This window comes from Equus przewalskii, chromosome 10 (genome assembly GCF_037783145.1).
Source record: "Equus przewalskii isolate Varuska chromosome 10, EquPr2, whole genome shotgun sequence".
NCBI lineage: Eukaryota > Metazoa > Chordata > Mammalia > Perissodactyla > Equidae > Equus > Equus przewalskii.
In genome coordinates, this window is record NC_091840.1 from 34684480 (window position 1) to 34707503 (window position 23024).

General features: G+C 53.2%; 1 protein-coding gene and 1 long non-coding RNA gene across 21 annotated transcripts in view; one reads left to right on the forward strand and one right to left on the reverse strand.

The window, feature by feature from the left end:
• LOC139074082 (uncharacterized) overlaps positions 1-23024 on the forward strand; it is a 67061-nt gene that overhangs the window by 4274 nt on the left and 39763 nt on the right. The gene's annotated exons all lie outside the window — the stretch shown is intronic.
• The window catches only part of BCAS3 (BCAS3 microtubule associated cell migration factor), a 569320-nt gene continuing 549591 nt past the window's right edge, over positions 3296-23024 (reverse strand). For 8 of the 20 annotated variants that reach the window (XM_070562371.1, XM_070562364.1, XM_070562366.1 and 5 more), the window contains 2 exons: positions 16383-16448; positions 3296-4102 (listed from right to left, as the gene is read on the reverse strand). In XM_070562371.1, coding sequence (XP_070418472.1) covers positions 3954-4102; positions 16383-16448 — 215 coding nt within the window. In that variant the 3' untranslated portion in view covers positions 3296-3953. Of the gene's footprint in view, positions 4103-7578; positions 7670-16382; positions 16449-23024 lie in introns of all 20 variants that reach the window. The other 12 variants (XM_070562372.1, XM_070562369.1, XM_070562363.1 and 9 more) reach the window with 3 other exon arrangements.

Genomic DNA, 23024 nt, shown 5'->3' on the forward strand with positions numbered 1-23024 from the left:
TGGACGACTTCCCCAGAGTTTTGGGGATCCCATAACCCTGGGAGCTCCAGAATATTCGTTGCTCTGGGGTCGAGGTCCGCGGGTCGCGGCTGGTACTTGAGACGCCGGGTTTCAGCGAAAGTGGGGTGCACATCTGTGAACCTGCATGTGCATGGACGTGCACGGGGGTGAGGTCATGCATGTAGGTGTCTAGGATCGCGGCAGCGTGAACAGGCCACGCTGCTGTGTGGCTTGAGAGTAGGGGCAAAGCACAGCAAGGACCCCTAGGGCCAGCCCACCTGCGCGAGAGGGGCGGGGCTGGCCTCACCAGACTCTTGATTCGCTTTCAGAAACGCTTTCACAGGGAGCCTGGCCGGGATTCCCCGGAGCAGCTTGGGGGCAGCGCGCCACAATCCTGGTTCCCGCTGCTCCGTACCGCCCTCCCTTTCCCCGCGGAAGTGCTACCTGGCCTGTCCAGTCAGTCTCCTGGCCTCGAACCAACCTTTTGCCTTTTGACCTGCAGCTTCCTCTTTGCCTGCTTCAGCCTTGTTGCTCCTCTCATCAGGGCGTGCTCCCCTCCCCCTACTCTGCAGATGAGGACCCTGAAGCCCAGAGGTGCAGTAATTCACCCGAGGCCACACAGCTACACAGCTACCCGTGGCAGAGCTGGGATGGGACCCTGGGACCTGCAAAGAGAGCAAGGCTGAATCCACTCCTTAGAGGCGGTGATGTCATTGATGTCCCACTAGCTACCCCTGCTCATACAGCAGGGCAATAATGAGACTCCAGGGCCCCAGCCCATGGCTGGGCTCTGCTTTGAATACAAGACATACGAGGTGCTCTCTCCCTTTGCCCCTAGAGTTTCCAATTCTAGGTCTGCAGGAGGGGGCTGCCTTCTCAGTTACACAGGAGCAAGGGAGCAGCTTCAGAGTCAGGGAGGGGCTGGAGCTGGAAACTCTTAGGGGTAGGGGATGGGAGTGAGTGGGATCAGAGTCCTTGATTGTGTGGGGGCACAGGCCAGGGAGGTCAGCACAGAATCGGGGCCTCAAATGGAACTGGCCAGGGCATGTGAGGCAGCAAGGTGCAGACAGGGGTCAGCAGATTAGCTGTGTGACTTTGTAACCTTGGGCAAAGCCCTGGCCTTCTCTGGAACTCAGGCTTCTCACCTGCAAAATGAGGTCCGAACAGTGCTCTCCTAGGTACCTTCTACTTTAGATTCTCTGATCTGTGAAAATCAGAAACATGAGCACTGAGAAACCATTTCCAGTCCCTGACTGGCAGCTGCCTGCGCTGGCCTCTGCTTGCCTCCAGAGGAGCTGACACCAGTGTTTGACAGAGTGCCTGTGCCTTGGGACCACTGGGCCTTTTCTCAAATCAATCCCTTCCTCCTTGAGCTGTGCCCTCCCTTCTTGAGCTGCCACCCCAGCTCCTATCAGCCTCTTCGCAGGCCATGAAGATATTTTTTCCTCTGTTAAACTGAGAGTCCATAGTACCTTGGTGCTATGAGAATGAGAGAGGTCAGATGGCTTCCTCAAGGTACCCTGTCAGGTCACAATTAGATACATGTTTTGATGGCCTCCTGGGTGATGCCATCATGGCGGGCTGCTCGGGCTGCTGGGGGTGAGGCAGAGATTGCCCGGGTGTTATCTCTAGAGGATAGGAGGCTGGCTGCTCCAGGGCCACTGGGCAGTAAGGTCTCCCACCCTGTGGCCCAGCTCTCACTTCCAGCTGATTACAGGCTGTGGCAGGGCCCGTAACCTTCCCAATTAGCTGGGGGCCAGGCCCAGGGCCTCTCTGATAACCCGCGCTCCAGTGGCAGCCGCCATGGGGCCAGCTTATCTGGCCTCTCTTATCCTCCCCCTTCCCCCACATACTCAAAGAGTTGTCCTGGCTGCGAGCAGATGAGTAACGAGATTGTCCTGCAAGCTCAGCCTGCGAGTCCAGCCCTCACCCATCACTTTCCCTGACTGGAGGAGGCCACAGCTGTTTTGCACCCCCTGGAGGGAAAGGGCTGAGCCAGGGAGGACTCCTGACTCTAAGCTGCCAGCCGGTTCCCTGCATGGTTGGAGAAAGGTCCTGGCTCTCCATCTTTGCCCCATCCATGTGCCCTAGTGTGGGTTCAGAGGGGCTCACCTTTCTTAGAGCTCTGAATCCATCCCCAGGAGCCAGGTCATGGGCACTGTGTATAGGCAGCCTGGTGGCACTCCCTTCCCTGTCCCTTTTTGACTGAAACTGCTCTGGCTGCAGGTAGGGGCTGTGCTGGGCACATCAATGTCTCCAATTCAGCCAAAATGGAGAAAAGTTGTTGCTCATCCCACAGCCCCCACTGTCTGTGCCCAGGACCCCTTATGTTCCCAGCATGCCTCACTCTGGCATGTGACTTTTTACCCTGCAGGTTTCCAGGCAGGAGGGACTGGCTTTAGCCACCCTATGCGGGGCCATCTACTCAGCCTACAGAGCCTAATGTGATTCAGGTCTCCCTTCTCCCAACATGCCCAATTGATTGGGTGGAGGGAACTGAAGATTAAATCTCTTCTCTCTCATGTGCCAGGTTCGATGGGTGCACGTGAAGGGGGCAGGTGCCCCAGGAGCTGCCCCAGCTCCAGCTGGACGGGTGGATGGGAAGTTCTGCTTGTTTGTGAATGCAAGTCTTCCGCAGCTGTTACATTAAACTTCACCCCAAACCACACCTGGCTCAGTGGTTTCCTTCAATCGTCCCAGGCCTCCCCTAGGGCTCAGGGAAGGGGGATATGGCTAGCATTAGTCTCCTTCCTACTCAACACTCATTTTTGCTCCCCCTGCTCCTGTCTCCTTCCTTCCATTCACTTTAGGTCCAGAATTGGGAGGAGGGTAGGGAACAAAATCAGGAACTTGTCATCCAAGGTTCCAGCCAGGATTCATGAGAGACCCACCTTCACCTGATCACGCTTCCACCTTCTGAGTTTGAAGAAAGAGGCAGTTACAAGGTGCCTGTCCCAAAGAGAAGGCCAGAGTCTTCAGCAGGCTTTTGTCCCACAGTAGCCCACCAGCACATGCCAAGGACTTGACTGGCCCTGACTGCCACAGCCAGGGAGAGTCCAGGCCTGTGGCGCCCCCAGAACTCACTGGCTCTGGTAACAGGCAAGAAGGTTGGAGAATGGATTTAAATCAGGCCCCACCCAAATTCCAGAGCAAACATTCTCCTTCTACCCCCTCACTGACTCCCCCCTCAGCTGCACGTGTCGGGGCACGCGGTGGTGGGAGCAGGGACACATGGTCAGGCCCACAGGACTCTGCTCAGTGCTTGGAAAGGACCCTGACCCCAGCAACTCAGGGATGGACACCAATCGCAGCGTGATTTATTGGACAAGACGTGCACTTTTTGACAGGGCCTCAGTAACCACAGTTTCCTTCACTGAACAGCACAGAACCAGGGTAAAGGGCTTACAGACAAGAAAGACAAATCCTTCCCAGGAGCCAAAGGGGAAAGAGAAGAGGAAGGGGGGCTTCTCCTTCCCTCCTCCTTCCCTCATGCTCTGGGCCTCAGTTCACTCCATGCTGGAGGGAGGCTGGCCAAGGGAAGCTGGGCCATGTGCCCCACAGCCAGGAGTGGGCTGGGGCTGTCCACTCAGGGTCAAAATGCCCAGCCAGGCCATCCACACTCTCCTCACCCAGGACCCCTGTGGGTGTGGTTAGAAAATACAAAAGCGGATCCAATGCAGGACATAATGTGCAAACGGAGGAGGGGACGGAGCTTCTGCAGAGTCTCTCTCAGCCACAGCCCTGCTGATGGGGGGCAGAGTTCAGAGTGCGCCGAGGTGCTTTGGAGAAGGGTCTCTTCTCAATCCAGGGAGGGTGGGTGGCTGTTGTCACTAAGCTTGGGGAAGACGGTGGTGAAAGAGGAGCAGAGACTGAAGTGGAGGACCAGAGGGGGGCTTCTCCCCCTCCCTCCAGCAGGTGAGTGGGCCAGCCAATCAGAAGCAGGTTGCTGGTACCTATGGGAAGCCGGTAGGGAAGAGGCTGAGGGGCTGACTCTCATTGGTGGGCAGCGGAGATCTGTAGCCATCAAAATTTCTTGGGATGCTGCCGCTGGTGGAACCTGAGCTGTTACTCAGAGTCTCGATGCTTCCCTCTCGCTGTAGTTCTGTAAGACAGAGGAGATGGCCAGGCCTGGTCAGAGTGCGTTCTGGGGAGCAGGGGCACACCCTGGGCCAAGCTGCCTTCCTTGAGGCACCAATCTGGGTCCATTTACATCCTTCTGCAGGGGGATCCCCACGTGCTCCCCAGATGGGCCAGGTGGCAGCTCGGGTCACAGGGAGGCTCAGCCAAAGGGAGATGCTCCCTTTGCTGGCAGGCTCCAGTTGTTCCCTCATTGTGGGAACACCTTAAGGCCCAAAGTATGGCCACCCTGATGATTTGTCTGGATCACACTATCATACGTGGGGCACATGCCCACATCTGCACACATTCTCGTGCTCAGTCAGCATGCTCCCCCAACTCCACAAGTGGCTGCTGTCCTGGATTTACAGGTCAGGCAGGAGGGGAGGAGCCAGGACACAGGGAGGGCCTCAGCTTCCCTGCCTGAACTGTCCCTACCTGTCCTCCCCTGCCTCACCTGCCCTGCAGCTTCGACCCTGGCTTAGCCACTCACTTGCTCACTCACTCTCACCCACACAATCCACCTGCTGGCCAGGCCCCGGTTCATCTTTGGCACCTCCTGGAAAGTGTCCTGTTTCTCTGCAGGAGGGAATGCCTGGTTTGAGTGGAGCCTATTCCAAAGGAGAGGAGGTCCCTGCTTGCCTAGAGTCCTCCTTTCTCCCTTCCTCTTAGCCTCCAAGTCTCCTAGAGGCCCCCCAGAACGTACATGCTCAGAGTCAACCTGGGAAGCAGGCAGGGAGGCTCCCACTCCCTCCTTCACCCCTTCCCTGGCCCCGGCACAGCCATGCTGCCATCTTGGATACAGCACCTGGCCCCATCTCATGCAGCTGTAGGCATCTTACTTAATTGCCCACCATCTCTTGACCCAAGACAGTCACTAGGGTAGGTGGGTTGGGAATAGACTTCCTTGCATGCTGAATGCAGGGACGAAGGAATTACTTCTTAGTTTTTGAAATGGCCAGTTACTATCCCCTTTCAGTCCCTCATAGTGGGCTCTGAGATGTGGGCACACAAATCCCAGGGCAGACTCTAGGAGTCTGCCCCAAGCCAAGATGTGGTGACCTGCAACCTCTCCTTCTCCAAGTCCTCCTGCCTGGAACTCAGGGGGTCTTGCCTGTCCGCCTCAGGAGCTCAGGACCTCACAGCAGTCATTTGAAACAACAAGGTGTGCTCGAATGTTACACTTCTCTGGTCTGGCTTGAGACCTTTATCTCCAGCCTGCACCGGCTCCCAGGCTCCCTGCCACCATACACATGCAGCACAGCTGGCTTTGGTTAGGGAATGGATCATGGCCTTTAATCCCGGGCTGGCCATCACCAGCCAGCCAGGGACTAACCACTGACCCTCACTCCCTGTAGGTCACCCCCAAAGCACTGAGGCTGCCCAGTAGCAGCAGTCACAGAATGGATTGGGGGAGTCTGTGCTGTGTGTGGATTGGGAGAAGGCACCTGGGCCCAGGCATGAGGGGCCCTCAGGCTGCACCAGCTATATCTGGGGACTGAGCCCAGGCTGAAAGGACACTGGAATCTCTCAGCAGCGAGGAGACAGTGGAAGGAGAGGGCTGTGAACACAAGCTGCCGGCCTGACGATGGCCCCTGATCTCCAAGACACATGGGCTGCCCTGTCGGGTCTGACCCTGGGATAAGTCAAGAGTTATCTAAATATGGACAGAAAACAAGGTTGTGGCATGGGCTCTCTTCTTCCTGCTCATTCTTCAGTCTCAGCCTAATTTGAGAGTACAGGCCGTTGCACCAAGAGTGGGAGAGGATGGGAAAGCAAAGAATAGACCCTGCGATTTCTATACAGAAGCTCCAGACTCCAAGAAAGCTCCTTCAATTCCCTTCTTTCCTCACAAGCCAGCCAAGGAGGTTGTGGGAAATCTCTGAGGTCCCACTGGCTTCCAGAGAGGCCCTTGCCCTCATGCATGGCCGTCCTGGCACTAGGGGGCGCTGACAGCAGGGCCAGGAGGGCAGGAAAGAGGAGCATTGGCAGGAGCAAGAAAAGCAGGGGCTTCCTTAAGATCTGGACACCAGGCCCAAGGAAGAAAGCCCTAGATGAAGGAGCAGGAAAGGCCACTAGTTTAGGGAAGGATGGCTCCTTTCCAGAGCTGGGGGACAGGCCCAACCTTCTTGATGCAAAGTGCAAACACATCCTTAGTGCCAAGGAAGCTGAGGAGACCAGAGCCCGGGACCAAGCGTGGCAGCCCCACTGCCCCTCGGCACAGGCCCACAGCAACCCCCTCATCAGCCCCAGCGACCCCACCGCATGAGTCTGAGTGGATGCACCTCATCCCATCATGCGACAATGCAGGGACAATTGCTAAAGGGAAGATGAGTTTGCTGCTCTTGGGGGCCAGGTATAGCCTGAGCTGCCCCACTCCTACTTTTTCTTCACCAGTTAGGCCCGAGGTAAGATGGGAATGGCAGGCTTCTCCCTTGCCCCCGTAGCCCAGGATGACTAGGCCCTGCTGAGTTTATCTCCCCTACACCTCCCCCAGCCTCTTCCTCTCCATTTCCACTGCCACTGCCTGGTTAGGCCTGCCCTTCCTGCCTGGATAATTTTAAGAGCTTCCTACAGGTCTCCTGACCTCCAGACCCCCCTCTCCGATCCATGCCCCTACCAAAGCCAGAGTGGTCTGTCTACAGCACAAACCTCATCTTGCTTTTCCTCTGCTTAAAAACCGTCACTGACTCCTAATGGTCCTCAGGATAAGGTCTAAATGCCTCAATACTATGAAGTGGCCTTCAGTGACCTGCCCCTCTGACCCCATCTCACTAATGTCACCTGATATTGAACCAAAGTAATGAACTTGTGCAGTCTTTGGATCTCTCCAGGCTGCTTCAGGCCTCTGGGCTGGGCTCATGCAATTCCCTCTGAATGAAAAGCCCTTCCCAGGCTCTCTCAGCCCCCGGAATGCCTGCTCATCTTCCAAAGCTTAGCACGAGTGTCCACTCCTCCGTGAGCCCATCCTGCCACCCTGGTCAGGCCCTGCTGTGCCCTGTACTGATTCCCGCCCCCGGCCCTCTAACACTGTGTACTGTCTGCTCACACGTGTGTCCCCATCCATCCATCCCCTCCATCCCGGTGAAGAGTCCCTCAGGGGCCAGCGTTGTGCCTTATCTCTGTATCCCTAGTGCCAAGCACAGAGTCTGGAAAACAGCGGGTGCTCAAAAGCTATTCCCTGAATGAATGAATGAGTGAAGGAATGAATGATGTGGTAAGGGGAGATGGGGCTTCTTCCTCAGCATGGACTACTAGTAAAAGAACCAGGGGCCTAGCTGGTCCTGGACACTTTTCTACATGCCTTCTGTCAAAGCCCTTCTCTCCTCTCCTCACTGAGACAGAACCATGAGCGTGTATAGAAATGGAAGTGGAGGAGGGGTGCACACACATTCCCCCCTTCGAGTCACCCCAGCCGCCCAGCCCTAGGAGCAAGCGGCAAATGGAAATGGGTGGCCTTACCTTCCTCCATCCCGAACACACGCTTTGTTACTGTTGGGTTGCTCACGGACGCTGGGCTGTTGGCATTGTTTTTTTTTTCCTTTTTTTTTCCCTTTTGAAAAGAAAAGCATTGAGGAATCTTTTTGGAAAAGATATGGACAATGATTGAGAAGTACACTGATCTCCGCAAGCAGGTGGAGAGGGCATAGGAGGTGTGGAGGCGTCACACTGGGGGGCGGGGCAAGCTTGCAGCAAAATTCTGCAGCCAAGGACAGTGACATGCGTGTGTAGGGGGGTGGGGACCAATCAGTCTTGGGGGTTCTAGAGATGGAACTGTTGTGACAGAGCCGAGACCCTCTTCAGCGTGGGGGTGGGGGGAGAGGGGCCGCACACAGAGCATGGCGAGCAGCTACGGGAAGGGGGGAGAAGGGGCCTCTGGCCCATGCAGTGCCGGATGGCGCCCCATGCAGGTGGGTTGCTGGGAGAGGGCGCGGAGACACAGACAGGCTGTAGAGTTTTCAGGGATGCCTCCAGATGTTTTGATTCAGTGGCCCAGCTTCTGGCTGCCCGCCTCCTCCCCCACACTCAAGACCCCCAGGTCTGGGCAGTCTCCTGTAGCTGAGGGGGACTTATGGGGAACGTCCACCAGCAACCTGCCAGGGCTGCAGGAGAGCGAGCCGGGGGCTCTGTGGTGGGGACTAAGAAAGCCTCCCTAGCAGCGCCCCGTAGGATAAGTATATAGATTCTGGCCGGTGGGGAAAAGCTAGCACTAGCAGAGGCTGTTCTCCAGGCCTCAAAACAAGGTGGGGAACGAGGAGGAGCTCCCACATCAGTGGCTGGACTCAGACAAGATAATCTCATTGTGACCTCACATTCTCCAGTGACTCTGGCAGCCTGGGAGGTGGATGCTGGTCTCCCCATCTTGCAAATCGCAAAATCAAGAAAGAGTAGGAAGCCACTGGCCCTGGGTATGTAGTCCCCCTGAGACAGAACTGGTGCTGGTGCAGGCCCCAGGATGGAGATGTCGACAACTCCAGCATCAAGACCAGCTCCCAAAACCCACCACTGGCTGTGTCCACCCATTCCTGCTGGCTCTTGTTGGAAAATGGGCCTGGTACACACAGATGCCCCTCTATGCCAGGTACCGGGATGGGCAAGCCACAGGGACTTGGAATGAGCAAGAACTGAAAGGGAGGAGCCCCAGTTCTTATGAAATAAGTGCAGGAAAGAGAAAGCTCAATCCTCCTGTTGCCCCCACTCTATATGGAGCCTTACAAAATTCAAAGGTGTCAGAGGGGGCAGCAAGGTGGCTGACCTTGTTAGGGAGAAGCAACTCTGGTTACCTGGGCATGTACACCAAGGGAGACCCAGCTCCCAGGGAGGAGGTAGGAGCATGGCTGCCCACAGATAACACCCCACTCCTGGGCTGGGCCTTGCAGAATGAGGGAGCTTCTCTGTGGTAGTTCACTCCTCCACCACCCCTGCCCCCTCATCCCACAGCGGGATACTATGGCTCCTTTGCAAAGGTGGACCAGCAGAGATTGGCTCCTGGGAGCTGTGGGTGGGTGCTGATGAGCAGTTCAGAGCTCCACCTGGGGGAGAGGCCGAGGATGGAGGCAGACCAGGACTCTCTCACACAGCGCCAGAGATGGCATCGGGGGCAGGGCATGAGGATGCCCCTCTCTGTGGCCTTTCCTTCTGGAGTGCTAGTTCCCAAGGCTGCTTCACTTTCAAGGTTCTCCCCGGGGCTGTCCTCTCCCCTGGGTACAGACCCTTCTTTCCCTTGAGGCCACCCTATGCCTGGTAAGGCAGAGACTTCTGAGGACAGACTGGGCAGAGACCTCTTTCCATATATCAGTCACTTTACTAAGTGCCATGGTCTCGGTTCCCCCATTCCTTGGGGAGCGGCTGAAATGCTGATGACACAGGGGCTAAGGAGCCTTGGAGAGAGCTGGGGAAGCCCAGGTGGGCAAGGGACCTCAGCAGAGGGTCAGGAGTGAAGTCCTACTTTGGGCTTGACCTTCTCCAGGCCTCTTCTAGGCTGGATGGCAGTGGGGGCAGATGGCCAATTAGAGACACTGAGGGACGCCCATAAGGCTTCTCGGGGGAGGGGGGGCACTGGGGAGATCCCAAGTCTCAGGATTCAGCGGAGGGCCATTTCTGGGACGTAGCAGGGTCGATGAGGGCAGTGATATGTGTGTGTGTGTTTGGAAAGAGGATGCCTGGGACCCCTGGTTCAGCCTCCAGGAAGCCCTGGCACTTCCCCCACCACAAAAGGAGCAGCATCTACGCCCAGCCCTGCTGGTGCTCAGATGCTCCAGCCAGCCCTGCTCCATACACTTAGAGCCTCATGATGCTGCTCATTAAAGGATTAACAGAGCACTTTTATTGGGCCCTGGCTGCAGCTGCACACCCCAGTCCCAAGCTAACCACTCAAGCAGCCTAGTGGGAGCAGGATTAGACCTCAGGGCCAGTCTTACCCTGCACCCACAGCCTGCTCACTTCTGGTAGTGAGAAGGGAGAATGCTCCCCCCAACCCCACCTGCAGCCTCCAGGACCTGAGACAGGGGAGGCAAGGGGTCTGCCCAGGTTGTGGGGGCAGTTCAGGGAAGCGGTTAAGAACCCAGGCCCCCTGCCACCTGGGAGACTTTGGGCAAGTTATTCAACAGCTCTGTGCCTCAGTTTCCTGCCATAAGGATAACAATGTCTGTTTCATAGTGTGGTTGTTAGAAATAAATTAAGTAATGCATGTAGAGTGCATCACAGAGTGCTTAAAGCTTCCAGTCATCAAATGTGAGTTACTATTATTGGTGCAATTGTATTAGTGATTCTGACTATCTGTGGGACCTCAGGGTCCTTCTCCATCTTCCCTCCCCAGCAGGTGTCTCTGCCATCCAGGCCCCCACCAGCTCGCCCTCCACTGGAGCTTGGGAAGGATTCTTTTTTTTAATCAAGAAATGGCCCACGGAGGAAGATGGCAGATATGTGTTTACAGCTTTTCATTTCCCTCTTTGCCTCTTTGTAAATACCCTCTTCCAAGCTGGAAAATAAATTTCCAACCCTGTTGACATGCATCGATTTTTCCCTCTTGCATCTACCTCCCAGTTCCCCCCCCCCCCCCCATAAGCAGGGCCTGTGGTTAAGCCCCTGGCCTGCGATGGGCTCAGTGGTACCCCAGGGAAGTAGGTGGCTCCAGAGCACAGAACACACAGCCAAACTGCCCTATTTTGCCCAGTGCGTGGCTCAGGGGAGATCTGCAAACAGAAACAGCTCTAATCCCTTTCTGCCGTGACAGTTCTTGGCTGGAGAATGAGGTCGGTGGAGCAGGAAGTCATCTGACTGGGAGGTTAGGGTTTCAGCATCTTACCTGGACGGGATATATGGAGAGGAGACCAGGGGACCACAGGACTGCTGCAAGTTTAGCAAATGGATCCAAATGGGGTCTGCCCTGAGCAATCAACTTTATGAGCAAGGGGCATGCCAACAGGGCCTGGGACCAACAGGGCAAACTGAGAGAGAAGGGCTAAGGAGACGGGGGCTTGACTGCATCCTGCGGGGCTCAGCAGGATTGGCAGTTTCCTGCTGGAAATCAGAGAGACGGCCCAGAAGCCAACTAGGAGGTGGACACAGCTATGGGCTGCTTGTCTTACACCAGTCCTGGGCATGGAAACTACTGCTCTCTCCTGCAGAGTATGGCTGAGGGAAGCAGAGGTCTGTTCAGGGAGACAGAGATGGAGTTGGCTGAGAATGCTTCTAGAAACCCAGAGCCCTGTCAAAGGCCACACTCCGGGTGGGAGCCAGCCTCTACCCCAGGGCACTTTCCAGGAGGTTAAAAGGGCAGCAGTTAAAGGAGGCAGCCTGTAGGGAGGCCCTGCTAGTCTCCACACTCAGACACGCCCACCTTCTAGGCTGGGCTGCTCCCCTACACCTTCCCTCTTCCCGCCCCTCTCCTAGCTCCACCCTTCAGTGGTGGCTCTTCTCACCCTCAGGCCCCTCCCTGAGGCTGCAGAGCTGGGTTGCAGAGATGCTGACAGACCAGGCATCCTCTTTGTCCAGCACAGAGGTCTATGGAGGATGGGGGCAGGGGGAGACTGAGAAGGGACCACCTTTTTCCTCTAGCAGGGATTTTTGTTCCCTTCCCAGGCATGCTTGTGGAAGGAAGGAGGGCAGCTTCTCGAAGCTGAGGGGCTGAGGATGAAAAGGCTCCTCTGCGGTCAGATAATAGGAATCCGGGTTGGGCCGATGGAATTCAGGAGTAGATGAGCAGCAGGGCTAACTCTGGCCTGGTTATCTCTGGGCTTAACGCCTATGTCTGAGCACAGAGCCCTGGCCCACTGACGCCACACAACTGCTAGTGATCTTACCCCACACATGCAGCCTGGCATTCCTGAGAGCTCCAGCCGTCGGCCTGAGGCCCGCAGCCCCTGGGTAGGCATGTGCCTTCTTTCCTGGCTGGAGTCTCTTTCAACTCACAGGGCTCCCACAAATGTGCTTTGATCCTCCTAGCCCAGCTCTTGTTCCTGACCCCCACAGGTACTGAGACCCAGAATGTCACAGAATGAGACCAAGATCACATGGCCTACCCTGCCCTCCATTCCCCAGTTCCAAACATTGAGGATAAAGATCTGGCGCTCCTGGCTCAGGATACCATGAACTGCTTCCCTTGGCACTGGGGCCGTGCATGTGCCTAATAACCTCAGGGTTTGCAGGGGAGACCTAAGACCCAGGGAAGACCTCAGATCTTCCTTCAGACAGGGGCGTGATAACAGGAGATGAGTAGGCCGGAATGTTAGGGAAGGGAGAATAAAAGTAGAAAAGAGGTGGGGAGGGAGGGAGGCCTGAGGAATGAGGAGGACTCAGGACGGAGGGTCAGCATTCAAAAGGCCTCTCTTACCACATCCTCCACCCCCTCTCCCTGGAGCCGGCTGTGTGTGTGTGTGTGTGTCTGTGTGTGTGTGTTGGGGGGAAGCAGTGCATTTGAGTTCCAGGTGGAGCAGCTCACAGCCCAGCCCCAGATTCCTTCATAGCCTTTGAACAGCTGATGAGCAATGATGGGAGGTGGGGTCTTAGCCAGAAGGTGTGCTGGCTGGGGGCTGGAGCCTTTCCCCAAGTCCCTCCTGTAACGGCCGTGACACGGCACTAATCCCAGGCAGAGAAAGACTGGAACCAGAAATGCTGCCACACCCTACTCCCAGGAAGCCCACATTACCCAAGCCCTCCCAAGTCTTGGCTTCAAAGGAGAAGATCACAGGATCCCCCTCCCAGACCACCTCGACCAGCCCCCCATGTGCAGTGACCCTCTCAGTGCCACTCTATTAGTATAACTTTAAATCCTGACCAAGGCAGAGCATGTCCTGCCACAACACATTACGCATGGGGACAGCAAAGGCTGAGCTGACCTGGCTCACATTTCCCTGGTTTTGAGGTATTTGATAAATCTGGCTGAAGCTATGCTTAAGATCAGCCCGACGTAGGAGCAGGCCTGAGCTGAAACTCCCTTGGCAAGAAGGAGGGCTCCTGGAGTAGGAGGCTGAGCTTCCTCCAGCCCCAGTTCTGCCCCAGACGTGCTGAATGACCTGGACAAGTCACTTCACTTCTCATCTGCTTCATCATCTGTCAGGCAGGAGGGGAGGGGCTGCTCAGGCAACCTCACTGCAGGTGCGAGGCTCGAAAGAAAAAACGACGTGATGGGGCTTTAAGCAGCAGAACACACACCGAAGACGTGTGAGAGACCACTATTATTGCAGTGGGGTCCTGGTTAGAAAATCAGCGTTGCCATCGCTGGTGTTTCAGCAGGCTGAGGCCCCTGGAGAAGTGCTCCTCACCCAGGGGGCCTGAAATGCCCTCCTAGCTCCAGGTCCTCGGCACGACACCAAGGGCAGAGCCCCGGCAGATGCCATGTGAGGTCGACTCAGGGTCAGGCAGCACAGCGACATGTCTTCGGTGGTAGAGAATGCCCAGCCAGGTGCTGCAACGTGACTTCTTTGTGGGTGCATCTGCATGTGGGGTGGCTGCGGGTGCTCACGAGGGCCCCACAAACATGCCCACTCAGCATGGCTATGAGGAGGGGGCAGGGCTTGGAAATTCTCCCGCGGAGCCAGGTGTCTGGCAGCTGGCCTGGACCTGCCTATCTCCTAAAGTCCAGCCTCAAAACTCAGAAGACCCCACCAAGCGCCCAGGCGGGGTCTTCCCGAGCTGCCCTCCAGGGCCCCAAGACAGCACCGGGGCCTGCAGACACAGGAGAGACGCTGCTCCTTGAACGCTGCTGGCCTGACGGGCTAGAACCACATCTGGTTCTTATTCAAATGTCCAAACGTAATTAAATTCTCTATGATGCAGCGGAAGAGTTTGGTAAGATGTGGCTTTCCCCCTTTTCCATCAAGGTTAAGAAATCACAGCCTCTCCTTCCACTGGCGGACCCACTCTCCCCAGTCACTGATCTGTGCTATTCTGCCAAGGCCAAAGCCCAGGCTCTGCTCTGTTTCCTAGAGCTGATGGGGCTGGGGCCAGAGTGGGAGCTGTGGAGTCCCCCTCCCCCACTGTCCCACTTACCCACCTGAGAGGATTAACAGCTGAGGCCAAAGCAGCAGGCTCGAGACTGAGCAAGTTGGTGCACTGAGGGCTGGGGGTGGGGAGGGGAGCAGCCCTGAGGACAGAGCTGCCGCTCCCAGGCTCACCTCAGTGACACACCACTGTCCTCCTTCCACTGCCTAGATGTGAGGCGTCTTGTAATAGTCTGCCAAGGGATCTTTCCTTGTAGTTCCTCACAATAGGAAGCACTTCATAGTTAGGATTCTAGAGTCTCTGGCCTGGCCCTACAGCCCCTCTGTGGGAAATGGAGCTTCCCAGAGTCAGGCCAGGGTGAGGCAATCCCTGCTGCACCTCTTACCTCTCACCTCGCACCCTCAGGACTGCTGCAAGGAGCACCCTGCCCCCCCGCCCTCCCCCATGCACGAAGGAGGGAGGCGTGAGAAACACTGGAGGAACGGAGAAGGCCAAGAGCAGCATATGAGCCCTCTCAAGGAATGCCCAGGACCCCCAAGTCTCACAGGCCTTTTTGGCCTGTCAAGGCTCTGAACAGGTTAACGGGCAGCAGGGTCCAAGGTGCGGTCCTCAGAGAGGGAGGGGGCCCTGCTCAACAGAAAGGAGGCCCACAGACTCAAGGCCTCTGTGCCTCTCCTGGGCCTCCCGTTCAGGGCTACCCCAAATTCAAGCAGAACATCCCCTAGACGAGCTGCTGCCCCTCCCAACTGAGTATCTTCCATTTACGACTTCCTTTTACTTAGGGATTTATGACTTTCATGGTAATAGGTTCCATTCTACTTCCTCTATGCGTATTTTTCTAATCTTTGTGCTACAGGCTTTACAAGTTTCTTAATAAGTCAGAGTATTTTTTCTTTTGAAACAAATTGTCCTGCAAGTTAATGACTTACAGTGGGTGCGGATACTACCCAGAGAAAAATGGGGGCTGGGGAGAATCTTCTAGATTAAATAGAGCTATGTGGAGGTTCCTTCCAGACTCTTGGCCAGCTACTGTGCTAGAATCCCCCATGCTGCTCACCAACATCCCTACTGGAGAACTAGGACCACTTTCAGGTGCATATGGTGCTTCCATGCCAAAGAACGCTCACCCTGGGGACAGGCGCACACACACACACAAGTTGGTATGAACCAACCAACCCCAACATTGCTGACCCAGCTCTAAATAGGAATAATTTTGCATGTTTGTTTCCAAATGGTAAACATTAGTTTTGTAATGGGTTTAATTTAATTTCTTGGTGGCATTAGTGCCAAGGCCATGTGTCTGATGCCTTTAGATCAGTGAAGAAGGTTTTAAGGAAACTAACACAGTTCTTGGTCCAGTTGTCCTAAGCCAAGCCTAGCAAAGAGAATGGCAGTGGGGCCAAGGTCTCTGTTGCCCCCGTTAGGGTCCCAGCCTGTGCTCTTGCACCCACACTCCGTGGCTGGGAAAGAAGCACAAGTCTCAATTAATCGCCGCGGTGCCGCCTGTCCAGATGAAAAAGCTGGGCGGATGCCGGGTTTGCCTTTGTGCTCTGTTCACAGACTGGCTGCTGGTGCCGGGGCTCTATTCATTATTCAATTCAGCCAGCTCAGACGAGCCTTTCCATTTGCTCCTCCAGGAGGAATAACAAATCTAGAAATGCAATTCCACTTTGCTGTATTAAGATATTGATTTGCCTGTCGAGTGGAAGTGCATTTGTTCTGTCAGCCCTCCTGAGGGTAGGAAGGGGTTAACCAAATGTTTATCACAAGGCTGGCTTCAGAGTTGAAAGTAATGTGATCAGTAATGAATTTTGTGTTACATTAGGTTGTATAAATGGACAGACAAGCGCAGACAACAAGTGGCCAGGAGTCGGGGCTAATCTAATGATGTAAAAATAGAGACAGCACCAATTATACTAGGGGCCAGCTCCAGGCTCCTGCAGGGACTGCAAATGAATAGGTACAAATCAAATTACTCACTAATAGACGCACTACAAGAGGGGCAGTCAATGGTAAATGCATTAGAGCCTAGTGACCTCTCTGCTCTGCACAGCAGAATCCGAAAATTTGACTTCCATCTTAAAAGTGGGGGGCAGGGAGGGAGGTTCTCAAAGAAACTCTTGTTGGGTGAAGAACAGCAACTACTCCCCGTCCCAAACCAGTCCGTTGCCAGAAGGTACCTCCTGCCTAAGATGACCTCTTGCCGTCACTCCAATGCCTACTTAAGCCTGAGCACCAGACAGAAGGGGGAAACCTCCTGAGGGACAAAAAGAGCAGTGGGACAAAGCCTTGCAGGAAGGCCAAGACAGGACGTTACATACCAACACACTTCACAGCCACGTGTCTCTCAGGGGTGATGGTGTTTACTGCTACGTCAAGGGCTGTGTCTGTATTGAAAATAAAATATTTCTTTAAAGAGGATCACAAGATGGACCTTTAAGAGAGCAGCAAGAACTGAGATCAAAGGTCGTAGATATCAAAATCTGGTTTGACCAGTGAGAGCTTTGCAGGGGGTGTTCATGGTCTGCTCCAAGGCACAGCACATCTAGGCTTTTACATATTTCTCACTAGCCTAAACTGGTATCATCCTTTCCTCTTTTCCTCCTCCCCAGTCCTGCCTACTAAAGTGCCTACATTCCTGCCTGCCATGCGGGCTTGGGAGCAGAGAAGGATGTGGAGGTAAAGGCAGCATGTTGGGTAGCCCCTCAGGTTTTCTTTCTCCTCTTGGGTTCTATGGATGTAGAAACAGGCCTGGAGTTCAAAGCTTCTTGGCAGTGTGGCTGGGCTGTTTAGAGAAGGATCATGGAGCCGTGCTCAAATGCATGAACTGGATGCTCATATTCAGCTCTCAGTGGCTTGGAGATGAATAAAGTATGAAACCAAAGAATCTCCAAGGCTTCCAAGGACCCAGCCCATGCTCAGATGGAGGTGGGACCCTGGTCGACTTAGCCCACAACCCCCCAACCCACCCCAAAGGCCAGCACCAGTCACGCACATCGAAGTGGAGATGGCACGCAGTTCCTGGCCAACTGGAGCCTGGAGATGATGGGAACATGCCAGTAAAATGAGCACGGGGGGCACAGAATGGAAAAAGTCATCCTAAACAAATGAAGCAACTGGATGTTGATTCTCCCCAAACTCAATTAAGCACGCAGAGGGGTGGAATTGCAAGCAATCGAGCTACACTAAATAAAACATATGTGGGGGGAAAATCGGGGGAGGTCTGTGAAGCCTGGTGCTGGGGGATTCTGCCAGCAAATTAAAAAATGTCTTATGCAGTGGGCCTGCAGGTCCCTGAGGGCAGGGGTGGGGTGCAAAGAGAAACGGGCAGGAAGAAATCACCAAATGTCAGTTTAGATAGCTGATTCTGGTATGAGTACTTGGAAATGCCCCCTTCTGTTAAATTCAATCAGATCGGCATGGTTAGGCCTTCTTGGTACAGTGAGGCTGGGGATTCCTAAAGGGTCAGAGGGTCATTTCCAACTTTCCTTTTCTGTGTGTATGTGTGTCTTTTCTCTGTTACCAGCCATCAAACCTAGGGAGTGGTCCACTTAGACCATCTTCTGAGGAGGCAGAGGGGCAGGGGCAGAAAGAAAAGATAGGTATTTAACCATCCATGACTGTGTTCAACTTTGTTCAGATCTCACACCTCACAGAAAGGTCAATGGTTAAAGGTGAATTTTCTGGCAGAAGAGGAAGAACAGAGAGAAATCCTCCCTTTTGTTAACCATTTACCTATGTTAGTATGTCCAGAGGAGGGCCTTTTCGGGGCAGGGGGGCGGCGAGCAGTTGCCCTTCCCCACCCTTGTGTCCAAGCCAGTACGTTTTCCATAGGAATTCCTGCTTCTATGTTGGGGCAACACCTGGAAAGGGGACTCTGAAGGTTCACCAGTGAGGTCACCCTGGCACCTCCTCCTTGTTGATAGGAATCAGTGTGCTTTGGTTCAAGAATTCAAAGCAGACTTTGGGCAATTGAGCAAAGTGCAGAGGAACTTCTCAGCCCTAAACTTCCATTACAACTCTGCCTCTGCCTTGGGCTTCCAGCAGCCTTAAGAGAGATGGGGTGGGGGAGAGAATGGGGGAGGGAAGGGGAGGAGGAGAGAAAGAGTGGGGAGGGGGAAGGGGAGGGAGAGGAAGAATAAGGGAGGGAAGGAGGGAGAGAGAGAAACTATCTCCCTAGAATCAGATTTGAGAACTGGCCAGAAACTAACAAGTGTGTCTTTTAAACACAATAATTTTTCCCATTGCTCTGGCTGGCTTTCATTTACCTCTCAGGAGCCACAAAAACCCATCCAGTCATTCAACAAACATTAACTGGGGCTCAGTTTGGCTCTCGTCCCAGTGCTAGATGCTGGGCAGGGAGAAGGGGTGGTTAGAGGTAACGAAGATGAATCAGACTCAGTCCAAGGAACTGGAATTGGGTTAAGACACGCAGTATGGGCAGTATGGCTGAGGGAGGAGCTGAAGGGACCACCAGAGCTGAGCCTTCCCCCAGTGGCATGTAGAAGGGAAGTGGCTATTGCTGGTTAATGGCAAAAGCAACATATGCTACTTGTCCAGGGCCCAGGGTCCAGTGAGTAGATGGGGCAGAAGTTCAGAGAGAGAGAAAGGATGTTTGGCTACAGGAAGAGATAACTTCACAGAGAAGGCAAGGTTTGAGCTTGGTCTAAAAAAGTGACTGGGCAGACACGGAGGGCAGCGGGCACTTTAACAGAGCCAGGTGAGTAGGGCAGGGCATGTGCTGGGGATGATGGGGTCACTTTGACAGGTGAGTATATTTGCATGAAGGTGTTGGCGGTGGTGAAAAATGACTATGGGGCTATTGTGGAAGGGGAAGCGGGAGATCACCTTGGAAGGGAAGGTGAGGAAGGCCTGTAAGAGACTTGAAATATCAAAGCAAGGAGCTCGGGCTGTAATGCGTGGGTCCTGGACACTTCGTGAGAGGAAAATATGACGACAGAGCGGGCCCTGAAAGGGGGAGCCCTCTCCGCCTCCCCCTCTTGTTGTGAATAAAGGGAGTAACTGAAATACTCTTCTGACCAGGTGAGACTGACAGGATCTTAGGAACTGGAAACTCTTCCTAGATATCTCATTTTAATCCCACATCTTTTAGTTATGATCTTCTTTAAAATCTTTCCTTTTTTCTCCTTTGTAAACTGGAGAGAGGAATATCCATCTGGAGGTGCTATGATGGTTAGAGGACTTTTCTGTGGCTTGCACAGAGTCTGAAGCAGAGATGCCGATGGTAGGCAGTGGCCATTATTATTGTTGAGAAGAGTCAATGAGATGACACAGTGCTCAGCACAGCAGTACAGTGGCCAAGACACAATAGGTGCAGTAGGCAAACGTTTACTGCATTTCTCGTCCCCTCTCCCATGATGTTAAAGAAGAAATTGAACCGAGAATGGGAAAGGAACCTGCCCAAGGCATAGGCTTCCCCCATTTCTTGATGAGGACTTCCAAATACCGCCAAAAAGAAAAAATAAACATTCTTCCCAGTGGCAGTAGCTAGGTGCTGGGAACTAAAGGGACTCTCAGATTTGACCTTTCCTACCAGTGGAAAGAAGCTAGGAACAGGCAATCTGACACTGAGCTGAGACTCAAATAGCAACATCAACAATGCTACCCCTGCTGCAGCCACCAACTGCCCCCCGGTCTCACCAGCAGCAGCTGCTCCCTTCCATCCTGAGCAGGGGTGCTTTTGGCCTGCCGATGGCACTGGACTCTGTCTCTGGGTGCTCCTGTGCCTTTGGGGGCTTACTGTCTTCTCCCCACCCTCAGCAATTATGGCATCTGTTACTGGAGAGTTAGAAGTTTAGTCTTTACATCCTGTAAAGGCCATGGCCTGTGGGAAGGGGACCAATCTGGACTTCTGCTTGGTGCTACTCAGTTAGGTGGGCCCCGCTGGGCAGCTGGGGTAGAAGCTAGAGAGGAACTGACCCACAGTTCAGCACTGTTGCCTCTTCTCAGGCTTGAATCTCTTTGAAAGTAGGAACTATGTCTTACTTCTTCTCCTCCACAGTGCCCAGCCTAGTGCAGAGACACCAGATGTCTCTATAGAGAGCCTGCCTGCCTGCTGCAACCATGGAGAGAATGCACAGGCCCACTGAGGAGGTCATCGAGAGAAGGCACTGGAAGCATTTTGTAAAGGCATGGTAGAAGGTGGAAAATTCTAGGGCCCGGCTAGGTAAAGCAGAGGAAAGGACCTAAGTGACTGGCTAAGTTGCTTGAATGACAGTGTTTGCCTGAGAGTAGGAATGGCTAAAAGATAAGAGAATTAATTTACTGCCCTGATGCCTGCAATTATTGTCACCTGATGATGTGGCACCTTGAGATGGGAGGGGGCTGATATGGCCCCTAATGGAAATGCAGCCTTAGTAAGAAAATGTTCCCAGCCCTCAGCAGTGGGGCAAGCAGGAGTCCCAAGCCACACTGGAAGAGTTAATCCTAGAGGTGGGTTAGAGGATCCAAGACAGTCGGTGATTTGTTTTAGGGTACACATCTGGTCAGTTCCAGTAACAATAGCTAACATTTATTGAGAGCTTAATTTCTACAGTCCTGAAATGAAAGATGTTATTAGCACACACATACAAAGATACTACTTTTAGTCCATCTTTTGCAAAACATCAGCAATCATTAGATATTTGTTAATTAACTTATTGAAACCCTCCTGTGACCACATAAAAACTGTGTATACTGTTCAAAATGTGCTTTTCATGTTAAGAAGGCAAAAAGGCACAGCATTTTCAATAAGTAAAAGTAGTTTCTGATAGGGGCCAGCCTTGTGGTCTAGTGGTTAAGTTTGGAGTGCTCTGCTTCATGGCCTGGGTTCAGTTCCCAGGCACAGACGTACACCACTTGTTGGCTGCCATGCGGTGGCAGTGACCCACATACAAAATAGAGGAAGACTGGCACGGATGTTAGCTCAGGGTGAAGCTTCCTCAGCAAAAAGAAAAAAGTAGTTTCTGACAGAAATCTTTGGAAGAGCTTTAGTTGAAAATAACCGCACAGGCTTTTCTGCTGAGTAATTAATATACATACAGGAAAACTCAGAGGATTTAGCAGAATAAACTAGAACACTGGCTTCTAAACTGTAGATCACAGTTCACTGATGTCTTGTGAGATCAATTTAGTGGCTCATGTTCGCATTTTAAAAAAAGAAATAAAATAGAAAGTACTAGAATGCACTGCCTATAATACTGTTGTGTGAAAGTTTTGTATATTTGGGTAAGGAAGCAAATGGATTTCTGACAAGAAGGTAAGAGGCGAAGATCGAGCCCACAGTGTGATCCCCAAGAGTAACTGCTTCTGGACTAGAACAGAGTCTGTTAAAGAGACGGTAGACAGAAAAAGATGAAGCCTCTTTCCTACCTTTAGTGCTATGACTGTAAAAGACAATGAAACAGTGTTCCCAGGACTGCAGGAAGCCACAGTCATGGGGAAGAGACAGTCCCTCTTGACCTTGAGAGCTGACCTAGTGAGCTCTCAGGAGTCAACAGCAGCAAAAGGAGGCTGCCCGCCACAGAGCCATGTCAAGAACATTTTAAACAGCCGATCAAGGCCTGTGAATCAGGCCTGGGGGCTTTCGCTATTAGATGTGGGAGCAGGCAAAAAAGAAAGACAAGATTTAGCTAAAGATGGAAAGAGTTAAAGTCTAAAGAGAAAATGCACTTAATATGTATCCAGGTGTTTATTAAAGTGTTGTGTTTTTTTTTTGTATTAGGTTATAGCTTTACCTAGACACAAAACAACCGGAATAAGTAAATGCTTTGCTTCTTTTAAAAATTCTATTTTTCTAGAAAAGGCAATATTGAAAGGAATGTCTGCTAAGCAGGAATTAGACGAGTTATTTTGAGGGGGGTGACAGAGAGAGGAGGGGGCTGTGGGAGATGGCATTCCAGGCAGAAGGAGAAGTATGTGCAGAGGCCTGGCAGGCAGAGAAAGCACGTGTGCTCGGGGACCCTCCGGGGAGCTCGGCTTGGCTAGAGCTTGCACAGAGCAGCCGGAGAGGAGTCTGGAGAGAGGGCAGCGGCTGGTCATGAAGGGCTTTGTACACAGTGAGGTGGGGTGAACCCAGGAGAAGGACAGGGTTGAGGAGAGAGAAGAGTTCAGTTTCTGGACACGTGGAAATGTCAGTAGGTGATGGGATAAGTGGTTCTGGAGATCAAGAGAGAAAGCGAATGTGGAAATTATTTGGAAATAGTTCATGGATAGTAATTGAGGCCACAGAAGCCAGAGGAGATTGCCCTGTACTGACTGAGGGAGAAGCCAAAGGGCCAAGATAGGGCCTTGAGAAATACACTTAAGGCTGATAGAGAAGGAAAACCCGGAAAAGGGATTGAGAAGTAGCTAGAGGCAGAAGAAAAACCAGGAGAGTGTGGTGAAACAGGCGCCACAGGGGGAGCACTTCAAGATGGCAGGGTGTGGGTCACGGGGCCAGCGTTGAGGTAAATGCCCAGTGGCGACTTTGGAAGAGCAGTTGTTGTGGTTGGGCAGGCTGCGGGCAGCGACTGCTCCTCCTCTGCGACAGGAGGAGAGCAGAGGGTTGCTGCAGGGACATTTAGGGTCTAGGTGCATGAAGGCAAGAGATTTCCGGAATGACAGCCACCATTTTCTCTCTGAGCCAGAGAGACAAGACGATGGGTAAGAGATTTAAGGAGAATGGGGCAGTTTGAAATAGTATCCATGAAGAAAGAAGGAGACTGATTTCAAGATGATGGACTGAGCACATGCACCATACTAAATACAGAGCATGCTAATTCATCCTAAATACACAGCAAAAATAGGGGGAAACACCTAAAATAAAATATAAACTCTTAGAGGACTGTAGATCCTGGAATCACTAAGAGAATGAAGACAGGCCAGAAAGCCACAGCAGCAAGCAGGGCCTGCTAACATTTAGGTGGAATGTAGAATTCATTCACTCAGTAGATAGTTACTGTGTGCCTACCATGTGCCAGACA